Raw genomic sequence first — 25,668 nt, forward strand, 5'->3', positions numbered from 1 at the left:
GCTCACCCAACTCCCCACCAACCTCCCCTCCAAAACCCTTAGTTTGTTTTTCAGAGTCCACAGTCTCTCATGGTTCACCTCCCCCATCAAATTCCCTCAACTCACTTCTCCTCTCCATTTCCCCATGTCCTCCATGTTATTCCTTATGTTCCACAAGTAAGTGAAACCACATGATGATTGACTCTCTCTGTTTGACTTATTTCACTCGGCATAATCTCCTCCAGTCCTGCCCATGTTGATAGAAAAGTTGGGTATTCATCCTTTCTGATGGAGGCATAATACTCCATTGTATTTATGGACCACATCTTCTTTATCCATTCATCTGTTGAAGGGCATCTTGGTTCTTTCCAGTTTGGTGACTGTGACCATTGCTGCTATGAGCATTGGGGTATAGGTGGCCCTTCTTTTTACTATATCTGTATCTTTGGGGTAAATACCCAGTAGTGCAATTGCAGGGTCATAGGGAAGCTCTATTTTTAATTTCTTAAGGAATCTCCACACTGTTTTCCTAAGTGGCTGCACCAACTTGCATTCCCGCCCACAGTGTAAAAGTGTTCCCCTTTCTCTACATCCTCTCCAACACTTGTTAACTCTCTTTTTGATTTTGGCCATTCTAACTGGTGTAAGGTGATATCTCAATGTGGTTTTGATTTGAATCTCCCTGATGGCTAATGATGATGAACATTTTTTTATGTGTCTGATAGCCATTTGTATGGCTTCTTTGGAGAAGTGTCTGTTCATATCTTCTGCCCATTTTTTTTATATGATTAACTGTTTTGTGTGTATTGAATTTGAGGAGTTCTTTACAGATCTTGGGTATCAGCCCTTTGTCTATACTGTCATTTGTGAATATCTTCTCGCATTCCGTGGGTTGCCTCTTTGTTTTGTTGACTGTTTCCTTTGCTGTGCAGAAGCTTTAGATCTTGATGAAGTCCCAAAAGTTCATTTTCACTTTTGTTTCCTTTGCCTTTGGAGACATATCTTGTCTCCAGAGTTGCTGTGGCTGATGTCAAAGAGATTACTGCCTATGTTTAAAGTTGCTGTGGCTAATGTCAAAGAGGTTACTGCCTGTGTTCTCCTCTAGGATTCTGATGGATTCTTGCCTCACGTTGAGGTCTTTTATCCATTTCGAGTTTATCTTTGTGTATGGTGTGAGAGAATGGTTGTTTCATTCTTCTATACATAGCTGCCCAATTTTCCCAGCACCATTTATGAAGAGATTGTCTTTTTTCCACTGTATATTTTTTCCTGCTTTGTCAAACATTATTTGATCATAGAGTTGAGGGTCCATATCTGGACTCCATACTCTGTTCCACTGGTCTGTGCATCTGTTTTTGTACCAGTACCATGCTGTCTTGGTGATCACAGCTTTGTAGTAAAGTTTAAAGTCAGGCAACATGATGACCCCAGTTTTGTTTTTCTTTTTCAACATTAGCAATTTTGGGTTTCTTCTGGTTCCATACAAATTTTAGGATTGTTTGTTTTAGCTCTTTGAAAAATGCTGGTGGAATTTTTATCTTAAAATTTTTTAAAACAAGACAAGGACTTGGGTTGGAGAAAAATTGTGTAAAGACAGCATCTGGCAATGAATTCTAAGAATAGAAGGGAAGGTCTTCTTTATTTTTATTTATTTATTTATTTTTAAAAAGATTTTCTTTATTTATTTGACAGAGAGAGATCACAAGCAGGCAGAGAGGCAGGCAGTGAGAGAGGAGGAAGCAGGCTCCCTGCAGAGCAGAGAGCCCGATGCAGGGATCCATTCCAGGACCCTGAGATCATGACCTGAGCCGAAGGCAGAGGCTTTAACCCATTGAGCCACCCAGGCGTCCCGGGGAAATCTTCTTTAAATCAGTTCATTTGTGGCACTCTAGAAATGTGGGAAAATCAATTAGATAATTTATTATTGCTCACTCACTGTCTTGCTGGTCAGTTCCTTATTAGAATGAATCAACATGCCAAAGAACCTACAGCAATAATGATGCTTGAATGTTCCCGCAGGAGCATTTAATGTTATGTATTCTACATGAGGTGAAGATTATTTAGAAACTGAAGAAATAGCATCAGTGATTTCCTAACTATACTTTTGATAGTAGCTGATTTCTTTTTGTGTGAAACCATTAGTTAGAACTATTTGAAGTCTTACCCTAAAATTAACTTTATGTGAACTTTCTCACCATTGTAGAAATTATATCTCCTCTTAGTTTCAAACTTTTTTAAAAAATTTATTTATTTATCTTAGAGAGAGAGGATGAATTGGGGGAGGGGAAGAGGGTGAGGAAGAGAAAGAGAATCTCTAACAGACTCCCTGCTGAATGCAGAGCTGACACAGGGCTCAACCTCACAACCTTGAGATCATAACCTGAGCCAAAATCAAGAGCTGGACACTTAACCAACTGAGCCACCTAGGTACTCCTCAAATAGTTTTTATATTCTATAAAATTTAAGGAAATTAGAGGGGTGCCTATGTGGCCCAGTGGGTTAAAGCCTCTGCCTTCAGCTTACTCAAGTCATGATCCCAGGGTCCTGGGATCGAGCCCCTCATCGGGCTTTCTGCTCAGTGGGGAGCCTGCTTCCCTGTGATCTCTGTCAAATCAATTAAATAAAATCTTTTTAAAAATTAAGGAAATTAGAGATTTTTATGAGTACTTAATTTAATAAATTAGAATCATAAATTTAGTTAGACAACACAAAAGCTTTTTTTTGTAATTTTATTTTTTATTTTTTATTTTTTTTCAAAGATTCTATCTATTTACTTGACAGGCAGAGATCACAAGTAGGCAGAGAGGCAGGCAGAGAGAGAGGGGGAAGCAGGCTCCCTGCTGAGCAGAGAGCCCGACGTGGGGCTCGATCCCAGGACCCTGGAATCATGACACAAGCCCGAAGGCAGAGGCTTTAACCCACTGAGCCACCCAGGTGCCCCAACACAAAAGCTTTTTAATGCAGTCTCCCACTCAATGTCCTTCTCTCCACCTTCAACAGGTGGTCATCTGGTCTGTGAACATTTACACATGAAAAAATTTTGCACATAAAAAAATTTTATGTGCCCCTTTAGAGCAGGTCATTTTCTTGTTGGATCATCTTTAGTTGTCATTATATAGTTCCCTATTTTGAATTTGATTATGTTGTTGATCAACTCTAAGTCTGTTCTAGAATATCACAAAGTAGCTTATTTCTTATTCCACCTGATACCTCTTCATTTTACACGTTTTTAGTTATTCTCCTTGGTTTTAGTTTTATAAGTCTTTCAGTATTCTGATTATTCATGACTCTTGAAAAGCTCGTCACTTTACTTGTGATTTGTTCTATTTTTTTCAGTATCCTTCTCAAAATATTGTGCCCAAATTTAGTGGTACTTCCCTGTCACAGGAGGTTAGGCCAGAGTAAATGAGTTTCTGACTTGTTTTTATCTGTGTCCCTGCAGAATCTTTAACATTAGTTTTATAAGCAGCTTTGTCAGCTTGCCCATACTGAACTTATAGTCAACCTAAACTCCTGAGTATTTATAATATATATAATTGTGACTCTGGGTATGAAGTGAGAGTAGGACCTAACTCCATGAAGGAGTAGCCCAGGCACCTAACATCAAGTAAATGCTATTATTACTATTGTTATTATTGTTACTATTACAATAGTCATCCAGTACTAATGCAGTTTTTTCCCAGTTAAATCTAAATAGTGGATTTCACTTTTCTTAAATTTATGTAGTTCATTTGACTTGTCTTGGCAATATGTTGAGATCTTGAAGAATTCTCTTTCTAATCTAATGTATTTAGCTTTTTGTAGCTACATGTGCATGAAGGTATGGATCCTGAACAGGACAAGATTATAATATATAACCACATAGCAAACCACTAAAATTCCTACTGCTTAATAAGTTAATCTATACCATAACTCTTGTTGCTCAAGTCCTGAATCTTTCTTATTTCTTAGCCATGCAACCCATATTTTCAGATCACTCCCATAAGGCTATCAAAAGAGTTTTGTGCAAATGTTACCCTAAGGTCTGCATACCCAATGTCTAGCACCTCCTGGCATATATTTTTGTCTCTAGTTAGAATTTAGCATAATCTTCCCTGAGAATCAACTACATTACATTTTTTTCTGGAAGCGTTTATGTAAGTTCTTACATTTCTTACTAAATTAACAGGGACATCACTTTTCTCTTTTCAGTTTTGGAAAACAGACATGCCAAAAATGCATATGGAGCTTTTAATTAAGCTCAGATTGTTGAGCTTCACATGATCTTTGTTTATGTTAATAAAAGAACTGATTCTTTTGATTTCAGTTTAAATACAAACAAGGCTACCGCAAACAACTTGGCCACCATATTGGATTCCGGAGTCTGCAAGATGATCCAAAGCTTGTGCTATCCATGAATGTAGCCAAAATGCAGAGTGAAAGAGAATACAAAAAGGACTTCGAGAAGTGGAAGACCAAGTTCAGCAGCCCAGTGGACATGTTAGGAGTGGTGCTGGCCAAGAAATGTCAGCAATTAGTCAGTGATGTAGACTATAAGAACTACCTGCACCAGTGGACATGCCTGCCTGACCAGAATGATGTTATTCAAGCTAAAAAAGTTTATCAACTGCAGAGTGAGGTCAGTTTCTATTTAATTGAATGGCTTATATATTACTATTTGAGTAGCCATTTGGTCACAGAGAGACAAGGTAAAAAGAGGAGTTGTTATTGAATATCTAAAATGCATCTGTTTGTAATGTGTAGAATCACTTGAGTCGAGGGTCCAAATGAGGATGGGCTTTTGATGGAGTGCTTTGTATTTTCACAGAATCTGTATAAGTCTGACCTTGAGTGGCTAAGAGGCATAGGATGGAGTCCCCTGGGTTCTTTGGAGGCAGAAAAGAACAAACGGGCTTCAGAAATCATCAGTGAGAAGAAATACCGTCAGCCCCCAGACAGAAACAAATTCACCAGCATTCCCGATGCCATGGACATAGTTCTGGCAAAGACAAATGCCAAAAATAGGAGTGATGTGAGTAACTCTTTAGAAATAAATAGAAAAGTTATAGTGCCTGATAACTGGTAGGTGCTCAATAGCATTTGCTTAATAATTAGTAGGCTAGCATAGCTTCATATCCTACAGCATAGCACAACACAGCATGATACGTAATGTTGGTTGCTTCATTTGAATTATCAACTACCCTATACTGAATCACGTAAAATGTGTTAGTACCAATTTTCGTCATCTAAAATTTTCTTATTTATTTATTTATTTATCCATCCATCCATCCATCCATCCATCCATTCATCCAGCCAACCAACTAACCATCCTGTAAATGAGAACACTATCAAACATACTTTTTTTTCTTTGAAACTTGAATGTGTTAAAGACCCAGACTTTGCGTTGTTGTTGTTGGGGTAAAGTGTATGAACGGGCGGTATTTTGAGTACTTTGCACAGGCAAATGGAAGTGTTATAAAGAGTGTATTTTCTGCCAAACTTTTATAATACATTTAGCTTCGCCAAGTCAAGACACGTAGGTAATATCATACATATATACATGTGTGTGTATGTGTGTGAATATATCCCATCTTCAACTTACTTCCCTCTCCAGCACTGATACCAGTGTGTGGCATGTAACTCTAAATATTTATTGAATTAAATAAATAAAAGATAGCAGTGTAGAGTAATTCTATGCAAAGGGAAAGAGTACTCATCATTGTTCAGTGAGAAGCATAACCCTGAAAATTACAGAAAGTTGAATGATGTGCACTGAGATTTTGGAACAGGTAAGAAAGTTTAAATTGATGCATAGTAATAATTGTCTGGGTCTTAGAAGGATCTGATTACTTCTGCTATATATTTTACACCTATCATATATATTAGTTTTATTAGAAACCTCATAACCAGCTTATGGTAAGCATTTGAGAAATTGTAGCTCCTCTCTTCCCAATCAACCTTTCATGGGCTTCTTGCAATTTTTGTATCCAAAATTTATAATAAATGCTGACCTGTCAGCTTTATTATAAATATTCAGGTTTTCTTTTCTTCTTTTTCTTATGATGGTAATTTGAATCCAATAGGCTGACTAATAAAGCAACAAATTTATGCAAAATAGCTCCCCCTTTTCTCCATGAAACAGAGCCGTGTACAGAGCTCTGAACTAATAAAGTGGGCAAGAGAGAAACCTTCAATCATGAAATTTATCAACATTAAAAATGCCTCGGAACAGACCTCTTCAGCAGTATGCCCTGTTTGTAGCAATGTGGAGGTATAGATACCTTAAGGCCTTGGAGAAGGGCCATGTGGATCCTTGAGCCCTCTGTTTCTCCTTTTTTTAAAAAAAAATTATTAATTTTTTTAAGATTTTATTTATTTAGGGGCACCTGGGTGGCTCAGTGGGTTAAGCCGCTGCCTTCAGCTCAGGTCATGATCTCAGGGTCCTGGGATGGAGCCCTGCATTGAGCTCTCTGCTCTGCCGGAAGCCTGCTGACCTGCCTGCCTCTCTGCCTGCTTGTGATCTCTGTCAAATAAATAAATAAAATCTTAAAAAAAAAAAAAAAGGAGAGAGAGAGACAGCAAGAGAGGGAACACAAGTAGGGGGAATGGGAGAGGGAGAATCAGGCTTTCCGTTGGGCAGGGACCCGAGGCAGGGTTCAGTCCCAGGACCCTGGGATCCTGACCTGAGCTGAAGGCAGACGCTTAACGACTGAGCCACCCAAGCACCCCTCTCCTTTGAATAATAAACCAATACATGTATCTCAGGATAAACAAATACTAGCATTTCTTGTTTTTCAGGGAGGGTGGGGCAGGGTTGTGGTGAAAATGACACCATTGAAGAAATGGTCCAACTTAGTGGTTCTCAACCAGGGACATTTAGCAACACCTAGAGATCTTTTCAGTTGTCACAACTTGAGGCTGGCATGCTACTGGCATCTAGTGGATAAAAGTCAGGGACGCTGCTAAACATTCCAGAAACATACAGGACAAGATCCCTTCAATGAGGAATACTCCAGGATACAATACCAATAGTGCTGAGGTTGAGAATATCTCATCTTAATCAGAAAGGTTAGCACAAAACCAAGATAAACATATGTGGAAATCGACAAGCCTTGCTTTGTTTTTATCCTGAAGGTCTTAGCTTCTGTGGGTTATGTGCATGTGCAGGAAGGAGAAAAGCATCAACCCCTGTAACCCACACTAAGTGCCTTAAGGGGAAACTGACAAGTTCAAGGAACCAATGAGACTTCTCAAGTTTTTATATTGAAATAATTTCAGGCATAGAGAAAAGTTGCAAAAATAGTACAAATAATTTAAATATATATGATAAATATATAAATGTAATTATGTATGCATATCTCTTTCTTTATCCCAATTCCCCAATTGTTAACATTAGTTACACTTGCTTTTTTTTTTCCTATTTTTTTCTGTTGTATATATGTAAGTTGCTGCATTGATGCCTCTCTATCCCCAAATACTTTAGTGTGCATTTCTTGAAAACAAGAACATTCTTTTACCAAGCCACAGTGCAATTATCAAAATCAGGAAATTAGCTTTGAAACAATACTAGTCCATAGAATTTATTCAGTTTTATCATGAATGTCCTTTATACAAAATAAAAACTATTTTCTGATCCAGAATGCAATCCAAGATCACATCCTGCATTTGTTTGTGGTGTCTGTAGTCTCCTTTAATCTGGACTGGCTCCTCATTCTTCCTTTGTCTTCCAAGTCCTTGACATCTGGGAAGAACATAAGCCAGTTGTTTTGCAGAATCTTCAACAGTTTGGGTCTATTGTTTCCTCATGATTTGATTCAGGTCTTGTACTTTTAGCAGGACATCACATGTAGTACCCTCCTCCGTATGTCCTATCAGGTGATCCATGATATCTTTGCATTCCAATACTGATCATTTGATTTTTGATCACTTAGTTAAAGTGGTATTGAGAGGTTTCTCCACTGTCAAATTAATATTTAATCTTTTGTAATTGATACTTGTCTTGTGAGGAGATTCTCTGACAGGTCTCTGTTTTTTATCAAACTTTCACCCCCTTGTTTTAGTAAACAAATGAAATTTTTGTTTGGGTTGTCTTGTCTTCCATAGAAGAAAGATAGCGGATGGCTCTGGGACATAGAAGACATTTTGATAAATTCCATACAGAATTCTCTTGGGATCCTAATCCACCCAAATTATTAGAGCCATAAATAATAAAATGCATAGGGACTGTGACTCAAATTTCTAAATATACCTCAAATATGTCATTTTTTGAGAAGGGAAGGACTATCTCCCAGATAAACAGTGAGGGAGACCTTTATAATCAGATGGAGAACTTCTGTTCTATTTGATGATCATGGCAGAAACTCTCATTACTTGGATTGATCTCTAATGGGCAGGGATATTTGTAATCTTGAGAAGGTAATCCATACTTTATATTTTGAAAGATAGTTATATCCCAGGCAACTAAAAAAAAAAAACCAAAAACAAAAAACCACTACTTATTTTCTGTTCATGTTATCTGCTTATGCTATCAGTTAAAACCCCTAATTCAGATGAATTCAGTGATCCTGCTTGAAGTTTATGATGTCATTCACTATTTGAATGAAACCACTGAAAAGCTCTTTTTTCTCATTTTAGAGACTTTATAGAGAAGCTTGGGACAAGGACAAGACTCAAATCCACATCATGCCTGATACACCTGACATTATTCTGGCTAAAGCAAACTTAATCAATACAAGTGATGTAAGTTTCCAAATTCATGTTTTTCAGAAAGCTTTTAATTGCTTCTAAGGCAAAGAATTGGAGATGAATTGCATGTCTGAATGATTTTGTTTAATGAACTACATGTGACTTAGATTCCTTATTTAGTGGTTTTTAGGTTGAATATCAAAATAATTGGCACTCCCTATCTCAGGCAGAGTTGGGGGTCTGTGCTGTCTGTTCCTTGTAGTTCTTTATGACACATATCATCATAATATAATGGTTTATATTGCTCTTCCCTGTATGAATGGGAGCTCCTCAGGGTCAGAGACAATTTGTATTGGGCTTACAGTGCCTAGCTAGTATAGCGCCCAATACACACAAAACTCAATGAAATTTCAAATGAATGAACATTAAAAAACCCATGCAGGAGAATTCCATTTTTACTTTTATTGTCTTCATAGCAGAATCTCCTGAAATCTGTAGATGTAAAAATTAAATATTTTAAAGACAAATTCTAAACTCTAATAGAAAGGCTTCAACATTAAATAATGTATTAGGATAATGCCACAAATGACTAAAATATGGACACATTCCAAGATCAAAAGTCATTTTAAACAATCTGGTTTCAGAATAAAGTGCATTAAATTGTATTCTCAGATATTTCATTATGTAACAAATCTGAAGAAAGTATTTCACTTGAGCTTTTATATTCAAAATTTAAATTTCCTCCAAAAAAATCTTAGATTTAAAAAACTATGAAGGATTTTGTTTCTTACCTCCAGATGCAGACCCTACTATGGACAGCTCTATATTGTAAAATAGGCTATTTTGCTACCTGTTAGCTGTGTGAAAGAGGCAGCCCATTAGGCATACTTTTTCCCCATGAAAAGCATTACTCTCGTCTAGCAAAAACTTCCAATGAAACACTCAAAGTTAATTGGAAAACAGCACCTAAATGATATTTTATTTCACTTCTCTATCAATTTACTTCTGCCTCATTCTCAGAAATATTTGGGAAGAGCTAAAATTTAATTATGTTGATTTGGGTAATTGAAGAGCTTTACAGTTTAAAATAGGATCATTAGCAATCAATGGGCATAATTTCCAATTACATTTGAGTATTCTAGAGCAGATACTATTTCAGGGACTCTTAAAATATTTAGCACATTGCATTCATTATGCTGCAGTTGTTTATGGAAAACAGCTTTACCCAAAGTGATCTTCATCTCTTAACAGAAACTCTACCGAATGGGTTATGAGGAATTGAGGAAAAAAGGTTACGATCTTCCTCTTGATGCCATACCAATCAAAGCTGCAAAAGCATCCCGAGAAATTGCCAGTGAAGTAAGACTTTATCCACTGTTTATATTGATTTGATTACAATTTATCACTTTAAAGCCATTTCAATTTAATCTTAAATTGAACAGAATCTTCCAAGGAGTAACAAATTAAAATAGAGTGGAATGATCCCAAAGATGTAGTATGGGATGAGGATAAACCCAAGGTATTTGTAGCTGGAATTTGTATGAAATGTATTATGTGTGACATTTCTACCTGGAGTTAGCCTTTAACCTTTCCTACAAGTATCGTAATTCTGGGGCTCTCTAGGCTTTGTGAAACATGTAGAGTTCATGTGCTTTGTAATTGCAACATAAGTTAATCTAGTAAGCATCAAGGAATATTTTTTTTCTTCAGTACAAATATAAGGAAGGCTTTCGCAAGCAGCTTGGCCACCACATTGGAGCCCGGGACATCAAAGATGACCCCAAGATGATGTGGTCCATGCATGTGGCCAAGATCCAGAGTGACAGGGAGTACAAGAAGGACTTCGAGAAGTGGAAGACCAAGTTCAGCAGCCCAGTGGACATGCTAGGAGTGGTCCTGGCCAAGAAGTGCCAGACCTTAGTCAGTGACGTAGACTACAAGAACTACCTGCACCAGTGGACGTGCCTGCCTGACCAGAATGACGTCATCCATGCTCGACAGGCCTATGACCTCCAGAGCGATGTGAGTCTAAGATTTTCCTTTGGCTAACTAAATACCATGGCTGTTTTCCTAAGAAGAAAATTTTCCCTAAAGTAAGTGGTGTTGAGTTTACACAACTGAGTTCTGTGTCCCTAGATTAATGCCCATGCCCCATCCAGTCCCCTAAATATCTGGATGCACCATTATCCCACAAAGAGCCAACAAAACCCTCATTGCTTTGGTGAAAGCCTCTAATATTCTGATCTAGAAGAGTTGGATCATTTTCTGTGTGCTACTATTTAAAATACTATCTAAAATAAAATATTTTCCAAAATATGCTTCTAATTTGACTATTCCATTGCTTCAGAACACATACCAAAATTTGTAAATTTCCCAAGAATTCAACCATTTAAATATCTATAGTCTAGTAAAATAAATAATATATAATTTTATTTCTTTAGGGGCATATTTTTATGCTTATGTTAAGTGGCTTGTCACCTGTAATTTCAGAATTTGTATAAGTCCGACCTTCAGTGGCTAAGAGGCATTGGCTGGTTACCTAGTGGCTCTCTGGAGGATGAGAAGAATAAGAGAGCTACCCAGATTTTGAGTGATCACATTTACCGTCAGCACCCAGATAAATTCAAGTTCTCCAGCCTTATGGACTCCATCCCAATGGTTTTGGCAAAAAACAATGCTATTACTATGAATCATGTAAGTCTTGTCTTTAATTGAAGGAGGTATTTGTGTGTGTGTGTGTGTGTGTGTGTGTGTGTGTGCACGTGAAAGAGAGAGAGAGTGTCTGTATAAACATGGGCATTTTCTTCTATAAAAGAAAAATCGTATTTAATTCTTTTGCTTGGTATTAAAGTGGTTTTTAAGTAAGTGCTGTGCATTTTACTGATATGAGAATCTAGACCTGAAGATGTCACACATATCAACTCACAGAACAGACTGTCTTTAGTCTCATTAAGAACCAGATTATTAAAAAAAAAAAATTTATGTTTCTATTCATTACTAGCCTACACTAATCATGTCTTTTTTTTTTTTTTTTCCTTTAGCGCCTATATACAGAAGCTTGGGATAAAGATAAAACCACGGTCCACATTATGCCAGATACTCCTGAAGTTTTACTGGCTAAGCAAAACAAAATAAATTACAGTGACGTAAGCAATATATTCATGGCACGTGATATATTTTACTTACACTGCACTTTATAAATCAAACTTATGATGATTCATGTCTATTTCAGAAACTATATAAACTTGGCCTAGAAGAAGCCAAGAGGAAAGGCTATGATATGCGGCTGGATGCCATTCCCATCAGGACGGCCAAGGCCTCCAGAGACATTGCAAGTGAGGTAAGTGCACCTAAAAAGTTCTTTGCCCTAGCTTTGACTCAAAGATTTTTCTGTCTCCTGGTTATATGGTAGGGCAAGTAAGGTACAAGGTTAAAGTTCTTGCCAACAGTCTTTTTTCTAAATATAGTTTAGAATCAAGGTAATAAAATTCTCAGTACAAAGCTATGATTGAGTCCATAGCAATATGCATTTCAAAATATTGTCCATTTCCTGCCGAATGAAAGCATTGGCTATTTGGCTGTAGTGCAGACATCTTTTGGGCTTTTCCACATGATAATTCTTATATACAATTGAATTCATCGTAGGATTCCTTCAAAACTAACTCACGCTTTATGAACCAATGAACCTACAAGGGCTGAATGAATATGACACACTATTCGTTGTGCAGTCATCCACACGTACCGGGTGTTTGCTTCTGCATCTGGTGATTGGTTGCCAATATTTACTATCTTTAAGTGATTTCTTTACTTACATTTCTAGGAACTTTTATCCTTCTATTTCATTAGTCAACAAAGTCAAGAATATAGTTGTTTCTTTATTTCCGAAATATGAGAAGTAACCATCATAATTTAAAAATAAATGGTCAACATTTACAGAAGGGTTAAAAGTATTAAAATGTATCAAAATAATGTATAATACCTGCTGCCATTAAAAATTCATATTTATAAAGAATATTTAATGACACAGATGAGTGCTTGTATAATAACTAGAAAAGCCAGGTCTTATTCTAATTTTATTCTGACACACACACACACACACACCCACAATGAAAAGTGGTTTTATGGTGGTTAACACTGAGTGATAGAATAATGTTGTGGGTTTTTTTGTATGCATATATACTTTATTTTCTAAGTTGTTAACAAAGTACATGTATTTATATATAGGAGGAAATCATTATAATTTTAAGGAATAGGAAAATTGGGGCCTAGTAATTGCTTTTTACTAAAAGTTAAAACAGTTGATCACAAGGATTTTTCTTCTTCTAGTACAAGTACAAAGAAGGCTATCGTCAGCAACTTGGCCATCACATTGGTGCCCGAGCAATACATGATGACCCCAAGATGATGTGGTCCATGCATGTGGCCAAGGTCCAGAGTGACAGGGAGTACAAGAAGGACTTCGAGAAGTGGAAGACCAAGTTCAGCAGCCCAGTGGACATGCTGGGGTTGGTGCTGGCCAAGAAGTGCCAGACCTTGGTCAGTGATGTAGACTACAAGAACTACCTGCACCAGTGGACGTGCTTGCCTGACCAGAATGATGTCATCCATGCTCGACAGGCCTATGACCTCCAGAGCGATGTGAGTATATGAGGATCATAATGGCATGCAAAGATAGGAAATCAGTGAATTAACATCCCTTGGAGAAGGTAACAAAAGGCACCAAGCTTACGAGGCCCTGCAAGGCAGGAATAGCATTTCTTCTTTCCTTGAGAGTAATAATTGTTTAACTTTCCAGACAAAAAGAAGTATGATCGGATAGACTGTCCATTCAACTGTATTTTCAAGAGTACTCTTTATTTCATATCCTTTAGATGAAAATGTTTTCCCAATGCCAAGATAAATATTCATTGACTGTCTCAACAGAATATGTACAAGTCAGATCTGCAATGGTTGAGAGGCATCGGCTGGGTTCCTATTGGCTCTTTGGATGTGGAAAAATGCAAAAGGGCAACTGAAATTTTGAGTGATAAAATTTATCGCCAGCCTCCCGACAAATTCAAATTTACCAGTGTGACTGATTCTTTGGAACAAGTGTTAGCCAAGAATAATGCCATCAACATGAATAAGGTGAGGCTTCAAATTTCAGAGAACCAAGGTAGGACTCCTAAAGCGAAATCAAAGAAAAAGAAGCATAATCAAGAAAAGCAGGCAAGCAAGCATTGAGCAACCAAAGATACCTATCCATCCATCCGTATCTATCTCTGTGTCACTTATATTTAATAGTTACTTTAGTATTTGTTTCATAGTTTTGATAAAATGACATATTTTTATGGAAAACTATCTTTGCATAAGATACTCTCAATTTCCTTTTCTTAACACACATTTCAGATTATCATAAGGCACTAAATATCTGTTCTCTGAACTAATTACCTGAAGATGTGTCTATTATACATCATGTGTATAAGATGTTTAACCTTTTGTTATTTCTGTTTATAAAGTTTTTGTAGTCCTGAAATTTTTCTTAATTGTATACTGATTTTTTTTTCCTGATGACATTATCTGTTTCCTTTGATAGCGTTTATACACAGAAGCCTGGGACAAAGACAAGACCCAGGTCCACATCATGCCAGACACACCAGAAATTACGTTGGCAAGAATGAACAAAATCAACTACAGTGAGGTGGGGGCAGATACTAATTCTATGAATTTTGCATGCTGTGTCTTATTTCAGTTAATCTGTCTAAGGTGATATAATACTATATAGCAACCTTATAAAGAATTCTTTTTTCTTGCTCCATGTAAATAACACCTCTTATATTTCTCAATTCTCATCCGAAACATCAAACTTCAAGTACTACAAATTATCACTTATGAAGTAAAATAGATAAGAATGAATGATTTAGGCAGTAATCATAAAATTAATCAGAACTTTTATTAATTTTTTTAAGTTAGGAAATTAACAATAGATTAAATATACATTTATCTTCTTCTTGTGCTGTATTGCTGTACTAGATATATTTTCCATATAGGATTTTTTTTCCAAATTGTAGTTTAAAGTGAAGATTTAAGATTATTAATTTATAAAATTAAGTCAAGGACTAAAATCACAGAATTATCAAATAACCCAGTGAAAGAAGAAATAGAGAGAGGACCCACCAGGGTATTTAATGAGCCCATTCCTTTTCACTTTCTGTGAGCATAGGGCCATGTGCCCCCATGTCAGAGCCATGGATGTTTACGCTGAGAGGTCAGCCTCTCTTCTACTCCAAGAGTCCCACCCAACAGGTTGTCATCCTGCCCTTGCTTAAGTGTTCTCAGTGACAAGGTGTTTATCTTGTAAATGAGCCCATTTGTTCTGGAAAATTCCGTGAGGAAATGGTTCTGATGCAGAGTCACGGAGTTCTCTCTGCAGACCTTCCTAGTCCTCTGAGGCTGTGCAAAACCAGTGTCTGCCAACTCTGTGGAGATGAGGGTAACTACTGTGGTGCCTCCCCTGCCCCCTCACCCCAAGTTCTCTTTCTAATCCAGCGATCCCCAGTTCCTGGGCATTCCTCACATGACATCCCTGCTAGAATGTGACCCTCTGAGCCAAACAAAATCTTGCAAGTGTAGAATACGGTTGACATCTTCTTTTCATTTCTGGACATTTGACCTCTAATTCTGCACCCAGGGCCTTAACACCCTGGCAGCCCTGTCATTGCTGGGGCTTGTGCAACTTGGGCTCAATTAAAACCCCAAGACATTTTGCATGGGCTTAAGCTAGGTTTCCTCTATCCTGCATTTATACATTTGGCAATTTAAATTCAGTTTAAAAGGAATTCAAAGATTCAAAGATTGACATTTATCTCTGCAGTTTCTTCTCCCTAGATTAAGCCTACTGGTATAAGCCTCTGTAGTTGTTTGTGAATCTGATTTTTCTGTCAGCTGATGTGTTAGTTATTTCTCCCAGCTTTGTGCTACCAGCAAAGAAAATATTGTTTCTTTGAAGGTATAAGTCAACCGTCTATCACTCTTCTGCAGGATATAACTTAGAGAATGTAGCTAGATGAGCTACCATCTTGAGTCATTTTATTTTGGCGAGTGCAAACTATAATTTTAGCACTTATATAACTAACTCTTCATTGTCTCCAAAACCAAAAAACATCAAGTCCTACTTGCAAAGCAAAAGGGAGCGAATTTTTTTTTTAGCTAAGCCTCTAATATGGGTCCTGTATTGTTTCCTGTATAAAGGAAAGCATATACTGTATGTGTAGGAATTTCAGAAGACAAAGAGCCTCTGTAACTGGCCACTGAGCATTTTTGGAAATCTGGGCTCTGTCTTTGCTGCAAAAGCTCAGAGAGGCTGTAGTGTTGCTATTGGTTCAAAGACCTAACCTGCCTGCCTATTCTGCTTTCTCTGTCTTTTCTCTCTCAGTTTAGTTCTGCTTTCCCCCCACCACCACCTCAGTTAGGACAGGAAGATAGAATGCAAATTCAATTATGTCATTCTTCCTCAAAGCATGGTCTCCTATTTCCTATAGAATTAAGCACAAACTTATTTTAGCACTAAGCCTTCAGACCAACTCTAGGTTTTTCTCAGTCCTTTCCTGCCACTTGTACCTGGCACTGCTCCCCACTCCATTTGACACCCCTGCACTTTCTCTCCTTTGTGCTTTGATTCATGCAATGCCCTCTGGCCTTGACTGCCATCCTAGTCTCCTGAAACCACACTCATTACTCAAGGTTTAGTACAAAGATCAGTCTCTCTGCAAAAACTTTCTTGATTCTCAATTCAGAATTGATTGTTCCTCCCTGGAGCTCTTTGTCAATGATATGGTTAAATCACCTCTTGTGGTTTGACTTTTTGGTAGCTTGTCTGCAGTCTACCAGTCTTTCCATCAGTTCTCCCACAACCTTGACAATGGAAGAAGTCTCCTACTCCTCTTTGATTCCCAAGTACCCAGCACCATCAAAGCACAGCTGGTGCAGAATCAGTGTGGATTGAATTAATTTCCATGATCAACAGTTAATCAAGTCTTTCCCTCTTATCCACATTTTGCCACCTTAGGTGCACAAGTTTCAGCTTAATTTTTTAGTTCTCGTCAAAACTGACTGATGGGTTGTAACTGAAAATTTTGAAACAGTGGATAATATCTATATTTCATTAATTTCACACAAGTTTTACAATGAAAAACAAAGCTGCAATGTTCTATGTAAACATCATTTTTAAGTCTTCAACAGACAGAGCAAAGGCTTAGAACACTCAGTGGGAGATTATTATAGGCGCCTACCTGTGTCGAACTTAGTAAATTATTTTAGTCCCCTGTGAATTTTGGGGCATAAATGTCAACATCTATGTGTGTCTATATATTTTTTGCCCAAACTTAGACTCTGTATAAACTCGCCAATGAAGAAGCAAAGAAGAAAGGCTACGACCTGCGAGCCGATGCCATCCCAATCGTGGCGGCCAAGGCCTCCCGGGACATCGCCAGTGACGTGAGTTCCAGCGTCGCCCCAAGTATATAATCAGGCTGAAGTGATGTTGTCACTGAGCTAAATCTTCAAAAAGAACTTTCCTTGCCCTTTGGAAATAAGTCCTAGTATATTTATGTGGGATTTTTCAAAAACCTAGTTTTGAAAAGTTTTGCTAGTTTTGAGGGAAGTGAAAAATTCGATATTCATACAAGCAGTTTATAACCTTTAGGACACAGCATCTTCAATGAAAACTGACCCGCTGAAAACAGAGAAAGATCCATTCACGTGGGAATTATTAGAGTAAAGCTGCAGGCTTGGAGATATAAAAATTTTCACGGTGCTTCTAGGAAGTATAACTCAGAAACTAAAGTGCCCCCCGTGAGAATCGGGTCCTGGCTTTATGTGACATTTTACTAACAATATTCACAAAATTCGTAGGACACATGCCATTATAATTCACTTTCTAAGATGATGAAAAGAAGGCAGTGGATCAATATCAGAGGTGGCTACGAGCCCAAGGCTGTACCCTTAATAACAGCTCCTGGCTGTCTAGCACATACCTCCCAGAATAAATCCATTATCCCTTCCTGGTGCCTCAACCTATTCTTGAAGAACAGACCACTGTTCTAAAAATCAAGGGCCCAATATTTGGGGATACAGCAATACACTGCCCTTTATGTTGTTGGTGACTCATTTTAGTTCATGTATGTTGGGCCTCTCCGTGAGTTTATGTCAATAATTATAAATAACAATAATAACTAGAAAGTATTGTGAATTCTGTGCTAAGAGCTTGACATGTGATATCTTATACTTCATAATTATCCTAGGATATAAGCAATGTCATTATCCCTGTTTTGTGGATTGCTTAAGCAACTTGTCTAAAATCAAACTCATAGTAGGTGGTGGAATTAAAATTGAGACAACCTCATTACTTCCCACTGTACCATACTGCGTCCTGCTGATCCCTCCATACTTTTCTTAGTGGTCTGAGACTAGAGGCATGTATTTTGAATAACTGGCTCAGATCCCAGGACAATGTCATTGAACATGGAATAATAAAAACATTCTTGGCCTATGCAGGAGTAGAACCCAGGAGTTTTTTGGAGCATGTTCTAACCAATTGGACTGCTACCACAGCTTCACTAGTATAATAATTCTGGTATTGTATTAGCATACTAGTGGTATACTGTTTGTTTATATTAGTATAATAACTGGTATACTAAACTAGGTCCTTGACCTAGAGTACTGCATCCTTCCAGGAACCAGACACTCATTTTATGACTTACGAAACATGCCATGTTGCCAAGTGCATCTCTTTCCTGACATACTTTTAGTACCTAAAATTCATTTCTCCAAATTCCCTTGTTCAAATGGCCTCTCCCTCCTATGGGCACTACCTTCCTCCAGAATTATTCTTTATTACCAAGCCATAGGTGATTTGGGTTATGTACTACAATTATATGGATTCCATCTATGTTCTTAGCTCTATAAGCTTCAAGGGTAAAGGTCAGGATACCAGCTTGAGGTTATGTTTATTAGCAAAAGTCACCTTACAGCTTTGATGTAAGCAAGGTGATTTTGTACAGACTTTTGACCTCCAAGGGCTTATAATAAAAACCTGACTTGTGTGTTTCCATCTCAGTACAAATACAAAGATGGTTACCGCAAGCAGCTTGGCCACCACATTGGAGCCCGGGACATCAAAGATGACCCCAAGATGATGTGGTCCATGCATGTGGCCAAGATCCAGAGTGACAGGGAGTACAAGAAGGACTTCGAGAAGTGGAAGACCAAGTTCAGCAGCCCAGTGGATATGCTAGGAGTGGTCCTGGCCAAGAAGTGCCAGACCTTAGTCAGTGACATAGACTACAAGAACTACCTGCACCAGTGGACGTGCCTGCCTGACCAGAATGACGTCATCCATGCTCGACAAGCCTATGACCTCCAGAGCGATGTGAGTACAGCTTCCATAAAAGAGCGGTGTTCAGAAATAATTGAAACTCTATAAAAGTTGTCCTTCATATGCAACCCCTTCTCCCACGTAAGCTAAGATTTATTGATCAATGAGTGAGATCTCAATCAGAATAAACTTTTATTATTGCTTTTTTGAATGTATTTAATGGGCTTTATGAGGAAGTGAAGTTTACAAGCTGGATTTGTTCCTATAAAGAAAAGAATTAAGCGATGTTAGAATTCAGAGTCCACCCGATGGAGACATTTCTTTTATTCTTGTAGGGGGGTAGAAATAACACATTTTTATATTAAAAAAAATTACTCTGAAATTTGTTTTTAGATTCTTTGCAAACCAAACAAGGTTCTCATGAGAATTCTGATGCCTGCTACAATGTTAATTGTTACTCTTATGAAATAAGAGAAGTTGCTGTGTTTGTAAACTACTGGGTCAGTTCATTGCATTGTCTTCTCTTAGCACCGCTCAGAATGGCTCTCCGTGGAGCGGTCACGTGGAAATGACAGACCCTAGTACCTAGTGCCGCCGCTTTCTATATCAATCTGGATCTGAGAAGCACAGTTCCTAACTGTTTGAAGGGATTATTAAACATTAGAGGATTTGGGAGGACAGTAATTGACCCTTACCAGAAATTATGCAAGCTCACCTAGGAAACCACCCACACTTGTTCTGTAGTTTTTGACACACCCACCCTGTGTTTTGCAACTGTGTCCAAAAAGAAAGGCTTTGCCTGTGCATGAAAGAGAGTTAAAATGGCTAATGTCACCCCCGGAGTGACAGTGTTGACTGACAGCCTGACAGCATCTGTCTGTTAGTTGGGTGCCTTTCCAAGATCTCCTCCCCAACCCTGCGATAAATAGCCTTAATGGTTATTTGAAAGTTAACAGTCGTTTGAAAGTTAAAAAGCACTTCAGAGGTATGAAATGTTATTGTTTTCATTCTTGTAGTTGTTATTTTGGGGGCAATTAGTAGTCAGCGTAGGGCAATTCCAACAGGCTTTTTGTCTAGACTGCAAAATAGCAGTCTCTATTTTCTGCCTAATTGCTGTTATGGGTAAAATCCTTCCACTGAGCTGGGCAACGGTCCAGTTCCTTTGCTGTGAAGTAGTTATGAATACTTAATGGGTTCACAAAAATCCTTAGCAGAAAAATGTTTTAAGGGGCGTCTGGGTGGCTCAGTGGGTTAAGCTGCTGCCTTCGGCTCAGGTCATGATCTCAGGGTCCTGGGATCGAGTCCCGCATCGGGCTCTCTGCTCAGCAGGGAGCCTGCTTCCTCCTCTCTCTCTCTGCCTGCCTCTCTGCCTACTTGTAATCTCTCCCTGTCAAATAAATAAATAAAATCTTTAAAAAAAATGTTTTAAAATAAATCATAGGAGAAAAGTATGGAAAGACAATTCTGGAAAGGAGTCCATCTTAATCGTCCTGAGGACTTGGTGGGAAGAGACTGGACTTTGGACCAATGTCATGGTGGTTTATTGCCCTGAGCCTTGAGCAATGCTAAGGCTGGGAAAAGTCTGCTCAGGGCTTCAGTGGCTCTGTGTCATTCCCATAGCTTCACTTCTTTTTGTGTTTACTCTTAAAGAGCATTACAGATATTTTGAAAGAGGAGGAAAAAAAGACAGAAGGCAATAAAACCGAACATAATCTAACCACTGAAAAAGCCTACTCCTGCTCATGTAATTTATTCACATACATTGTTTTATGTTTGTTCTTCATGTAATGTTATATTAATGACATTTCTACAAGTAACCAATATTCTTTACAATATGGCTTTTAATAACTACAGAGAATTTCATCAGACTAGGCCTAACATGTATTTACTGGCAGCCTGCAGCTGGACGTATCTGTGGTTTCTCCCATTCTGGGATGCTGTTGTTTTCCTGTACACATGGACGTTATAATAATATTCACTGAACTGAACGACAAAAGATACTAGTTTAGATTTTTCTTTCCTTACAACCGGAAGCATATGGTCACTTTTTGTCATGGCCAGGAGACATCTCTGGGTTGTTTTTGACATAGTTGCTCTTTTAGTCTTCCTGACACAGAGAGCTTATTTTCTATTAAAAAACAATAACACAGCAGCTTATCCATATTGTGCATTATTTATTACTAATTGCCTTGGCTTCTGTACCCAAAATCTTTTAATCTTGCTGAAGAGCTTCTGCCATTTTTCTTCTTCACAGAACGTTTACAAATCAGATCTCCAGTGGCTGAGAGGCATCGGCTGGGTCCCCATTGGGTCTCTGGATTTGGTCAAGTGCAAGAGAGCTGCAGAGATACTGAGTGACAACATCTACCGCCAGCCTCCGGACCAGTTCAAGTTCACCAGTGTGCCTGATTCCCTGGAGCAGGTGCTGGCCAAGAACAATGCCCTCAATATGAACAAGGTGAGCCCCAGCTGCCTCCAGCCTCTTTAACATGCCGGAGGATGCTGCTATACTCTAATGACTAGTGCACTTAAAATTATCCGTTGAAGTGGAGGGTCACATTTACCTCCTAAATTACACACTTGAAATCCTCCAAATAATTTCTATTATTTCCAGTTTTAACCTAGATAACTAATACTAAGGCTCCAACCGTAAATTGAATACCGTATACCCAAGTTTGGTTTCTTTTTCCTACTAGATTAGTAATAGTTGTGTTTATTTTGACTTTTTGTTATTCCTATTTCAAATGGTTTTTAAAGTTTTTTTATTTAAATAAAATTTAACGTATACCATATTATTTGTTTCAGAGGTAGAATTTAGTGATTCATCAGTCTTATATAGTATGCAGTACTCGTTACATCTCATGTCCTCCTTAACGCCCAGCACCCAGTTACCCCATCCGCCCATCCAGTTCCCCTCCAGCAACCTTCAGTTTGTTTCCTGGAGTGAAGAGTCTCTTATGGTTTGCCTCCTCCTCTGTTTTCATCTTACTTTGTTTTTCCTTCCCTTCCCCTATGCTCATCTGTTTTGTCTCTTAAATCCTGCCTATGAGTGAAATGATATGGTATTTGTCTTTCTCTGACTTATTTCACTTCGAATGATACCCTCCAGTTCCAACCATGTCATTGCAAATGGCTGGATTTCATTCTTTTTGGTGGCTGAGTAATATTCCATGGCATATATATACATACCACACCTTCACATGGTTTTCTATCAACATCTTCTTTGATAGCGTTTATATACAGAGGCCTGGGACAAAGACAAGACTCAAGTTCATATAATGCCTGATACCCCGGAGATCACGTTGGCAAGACAGAACAAGCTCAACTACAGTGAGGTAAGTGCAAACGTTGGTGCTACACTGATTTTGTTATCATTGTTACCGTTTGTTTTCCTGCATTTACTTTTGTGGAGATTCTCAGGCCTCAGCTATTGTGGTGCGTTTGGCTCTGTGATATGAACACTTATCACAGCCTTTCATTTCTGGGTTAAATATTAAATGCTGTAGGATTCCATGGGCAAACTGAAGGCACGTTATCTTTTTAGTTGCCAGTATGGGTAGGTGGGGCTGAGGAGTATTTTTGGTATTTCTAAGCAGTAAGATGATCAGATAAAATAGTGGCTCAGTATTCATACTGAAATACTACTTATTGTTTACCTAATATTCAAGTTCAGCTGGGCATGCTATATTTTTATTTGCTAAATCTGGTAGTCTTACCAAGGGGGACTCTGATAATACGTACCTTTTCCCTTCCTGGATCCTAAATAAAATTGAGAGATAAAACAAAGGAATATAATAATAGAAGTTGAAATCTCACATTTTATGCCATCTCATACAAAGATGTATTTGTATGAGAACTAACGGAGTCTAACCGAATCCCAGAATTAGGTTCCCAGAGGCAGAGGCCTCACTGACTGCAGGGCAGTCAGCTCCCCTCCCGTCAGGGCTAGAGCCCAGAGAAGCAGAGAAGAGCACTAGGCTTATTCCTAGAGGGACATGGTCAAAGCTTAGCAGGGAGTGCCCAGTTATCCCATCCCTAATGGTGAAATGAATCATTAAGTCATTTTACCTCTTCACAGGCAGAGAGGAAAGGGGCAGAAAAAGGAGAAAGGTCAGAGAAAAATAATTGAGCTCCTTCTATAGAAAGAAAGCCTCAGGTGTGGGAAAAAAGTGTTCTCTGAACAGCACCGATTACTTTTTTTTTTTTTAAGTAAAATGCAATCTATAGCTGCATGTTTTACTAATATGATACAATCAAAATTTAGGCCCTTGGGGCGCCTGGGTGACTCAGTGGGTTAAGCCGCTGCCTTCGGCTCAGGTCATGATCTCAGAGTCCTGAGATCGAGTCCCACATGGGGCTCCCTGCTCAGCAGGGAGCCTGCTTCCCTCTCTCTCTCTCTCTCTCTGCCTGCCTCTCCATCTACTTGTGATTTCTCTCTGTCAAATAAATAAATAAAATCTTTAAAAAAAAAAAAAAAAAAAAAGAAAGAAAATTTAGGCCCTTAAAGTTGTGATTATAGTCCAGTTAGCTATGTTTTAAATTGTACTTCAGTCTTTTTCTCATTCTCATTTTTTAAACATTATAAAGAATTACGTGATTTTGAAAGATGTTTTAATAAAGAAATGGATAAAAGTATATGTGTATATATTTTATATATATACGACTAATAAACATTGTTCTTGAGTTATTTTTTACTTAGCATGTAGAAATTGATACTTTGTCAATTGATCTCTACTATTAGATTATACATTATATCAAACCACATGATATGTATTAATCTACAATATATAATGGACTAATATATCAACTTGTGTTAACTGATCTCATTTCTAAAGCTGTGTATATTTTCTTTTTGGTAAGATATAATTTATTTGCTTTCAATATTGCTAGGTTATTTCTAGAGTCTGTCCTTTATAAAATTACTCTTTAGTAATCTCCCAGTTGTCGCTGTCAAACCTTTTGCTTTAACTCTGACACTCTTTGTAGACTCTGTATAAACTCGCCAATGAAGAAGCAAAGAAGAAAGGCTACGACCTGCGAGCCGATGCCATCCCAATCGTGGCGGCCAAGGCCTCTCGGGACATTGCCAGTGATGTGAGTAGCAACACTCTGTGTATGTGCATGTAGATGGGGGGAATGATCATCATTACAGCAGGGAGATGCATCTCCGTGCCAGTTAAAGCATACTTATTGTGCTTTAAATGGAAAAAAAAAAAAAAAAAGTTTTTCATCGGAAAAACTCTCACATGTTTAAGTCTGAATCACTTTAATATTCATGTCCCATAGGTAGAGAGGGTATCCTGAACTTCAAGATAAAGTTGAATTTGAATCTATAGTTGCTCATATCTATAGTTATGAGACATTTATCTCCATATCTTGAATATGTAGCTTATAGAGAAATGAGAAAATGCCAGAAGGGTTAAAAAAAAAATAACTTGGTTACATGTGTTGGCTCAGCATCTGAAAAAGACCGTGTTCAGCCAGATCTAGGAAAATGTGCATTTCAATGAATCTGATCTGGATTTTTGCCAACCCTTTCTTTGGAAAATTACCTTAAGTGTTTCCTTTTGAGTTCTTATCAAATGAAAACAGAAAAAGGCAGACAACCAAAAGCAATAAAATGGTGATCCTGATTGTCTTTCTGCTGTCCTCTGAAAGAAGTGGGTCCTTTGGTGAAGAATTTAGGCTTCCATAAGTATACTTTAGGATTTGTGTGATGTTGTTGCCTAAAGTGAAGAGAGAATATCCACTCAGAGCTTACACCATCTCCAAAACGCTTTCTTTAGTTATATAACCTGTTTTCTCACTTGGCGAATCCCAAGAAATGCCAGCCAGATTTGATGTCCAGCAGAGCAGGGAATGCAGGATAGAAAACACAAGCCAGTCCATTTTAGGGAATCAGATGACACAGTGAAGGTCAACAGAGCTAGAACTGGGAGGCCTGAGGGATGCATAGGGGAGGTAATATAGTACCTGTGGACTGGGGAATAGCATTTGAAAAATTGTATGTAAATTTCTGCATTAGTGATTTCACTGACCCAAGATGAAGAAAAGGCAGTGTACTGCCATGACTGATATTCTGGAAGTGTTGCTGCCTTTATTTCCAGGGACTTAATGTCTACAAACCATAGAACTATGTAGTTTGGCCTGTTTTCCCATTAGAGAATTGCTACAGTCAAATCAGAGTTTAGGATGAAGAGATGAGTTTATATTCAGATGATTCCAAATTTATTTTAAATTTGACACTTTAAGTGATTTTTTAAAATGATGTTTTAAACTAACAATACTTTTAGTTCTTTCTATTCATGCTTATTTTTTAAATGACTACTTCTATTTCAGTACAAATACAAAGATGGTTACCGAAAACAACTTGGCCATCACATTGGAGCCCGAAATGTTGAGGATGACCCCAAGATAATGTGGTCTATGCATGTGGCCAAGATTCAGAGTGACAGGGAGTACAAGAAGGACTTTGAGAAGTGGAAGACCAAGTTCAGCAGCCCAGTGGACATGCTGGGGTTGGTGCTGGCTAAGAAGTGCCAGACCTTAGTCAGTGACGTAGACTATAGACATCCCCTACACGAATGGATGTGTCTGCCTGATCAGAATGACGTCATCCATGCTCGACAGGCCTATGACCTCCAGAGTGACGTGAGTACTAGGACCCATTT

At 38.1% G+C, this 25,668-nt stretch overlaps 1 protein-coding gene and 1 long non-coding RNA gene across 2 annotated transcripts in view; one reads left to right on the forward strand and one right to left on the reverse strand.

The window, feature by feature from the left end:
• Positions 1-25,668, reverse strand: part of LOC309843934 — a 1,014,078-nt gene that overhangs the window by 586,633 nt on the left and 401,777 nt on the right. The window lies entirely within an intron of this gene.
• The window catches only part of NEB (nebulin), a gene marked incomplete at its 5' end in the record, with an annotated part of 202,237 nt that overhangs the window by 67,055 nt on the left and 109,514 nt on the right, over positions 1-25,668 (forward strand). Inside the window, 17 exons of the mRNA XM_082688978.1 lie at positions 4,286-4,597; positions 4,787-4,990; positions 8,593-8,697; positions 9,895-10,002; positions 10,354-10,665; positions 11,134-11,337; positions 11,685-11,789; positions 11,876-11,983; positions 12,970-13,281; positions 13,567-13,770; positions 14,219-14,323; positions 17,011-17,118; positions 18,740-19,051; positions 21,252-21,455; positions 22,228-22,332; positions 23,984-24,091; positions 25,337-25,648. Of these exons, the coding sequence (XP_082545104.1) occupies positions 4,286-4,597; positions 4,787-4,990; positions 8,593-8,697; positions 9,895-10,002; positions 10,354-10,665; positions 11,134-11,337; positions 11,685-11,789; positions 11,876-11,983; positions 12,970-13,281; positions 13,567-13,770; positions 14,219-14,323; positions 17,011-17,118; positions 18,740-19,051; positions 21,252-21,455; positions 22,228-22,332; positions 23,984-24,091; positions 25,337-25,648 (3,228 nt within the window). The remainder of the gene's footprint in view (positions 1-4,285; positions 4,598-4,786; positions 4,991-8,592; positions 8,698-9,894; positions 10,003-10,353; positions 10,666-11,133; positions 11,338-11,684; positions 11,790-11,875; positions 11,984-12,969; positions 13,282-13,566; positions 13,771-14,218; positions 14,324-17,010; positions 17,119-18,739; positions 19,052-21,251; positions 21,456-22,227; positions 22,333-23,983; positions 24,092-25,336; positions 25,649-25,668) is intronic.

Source organism: Mustela nivalis (genome assembly GCF_964662115.1).
Source record: "Mustela nivalis genome assembly, chromosome: 11".
Classification (NCBI taxonomy): domain Eukaryota; kingdom Metazoa; phylum Chordata; class Mammalia; order Carnivora; family Mustelidae; genus Mustela; species Mustela nivalis.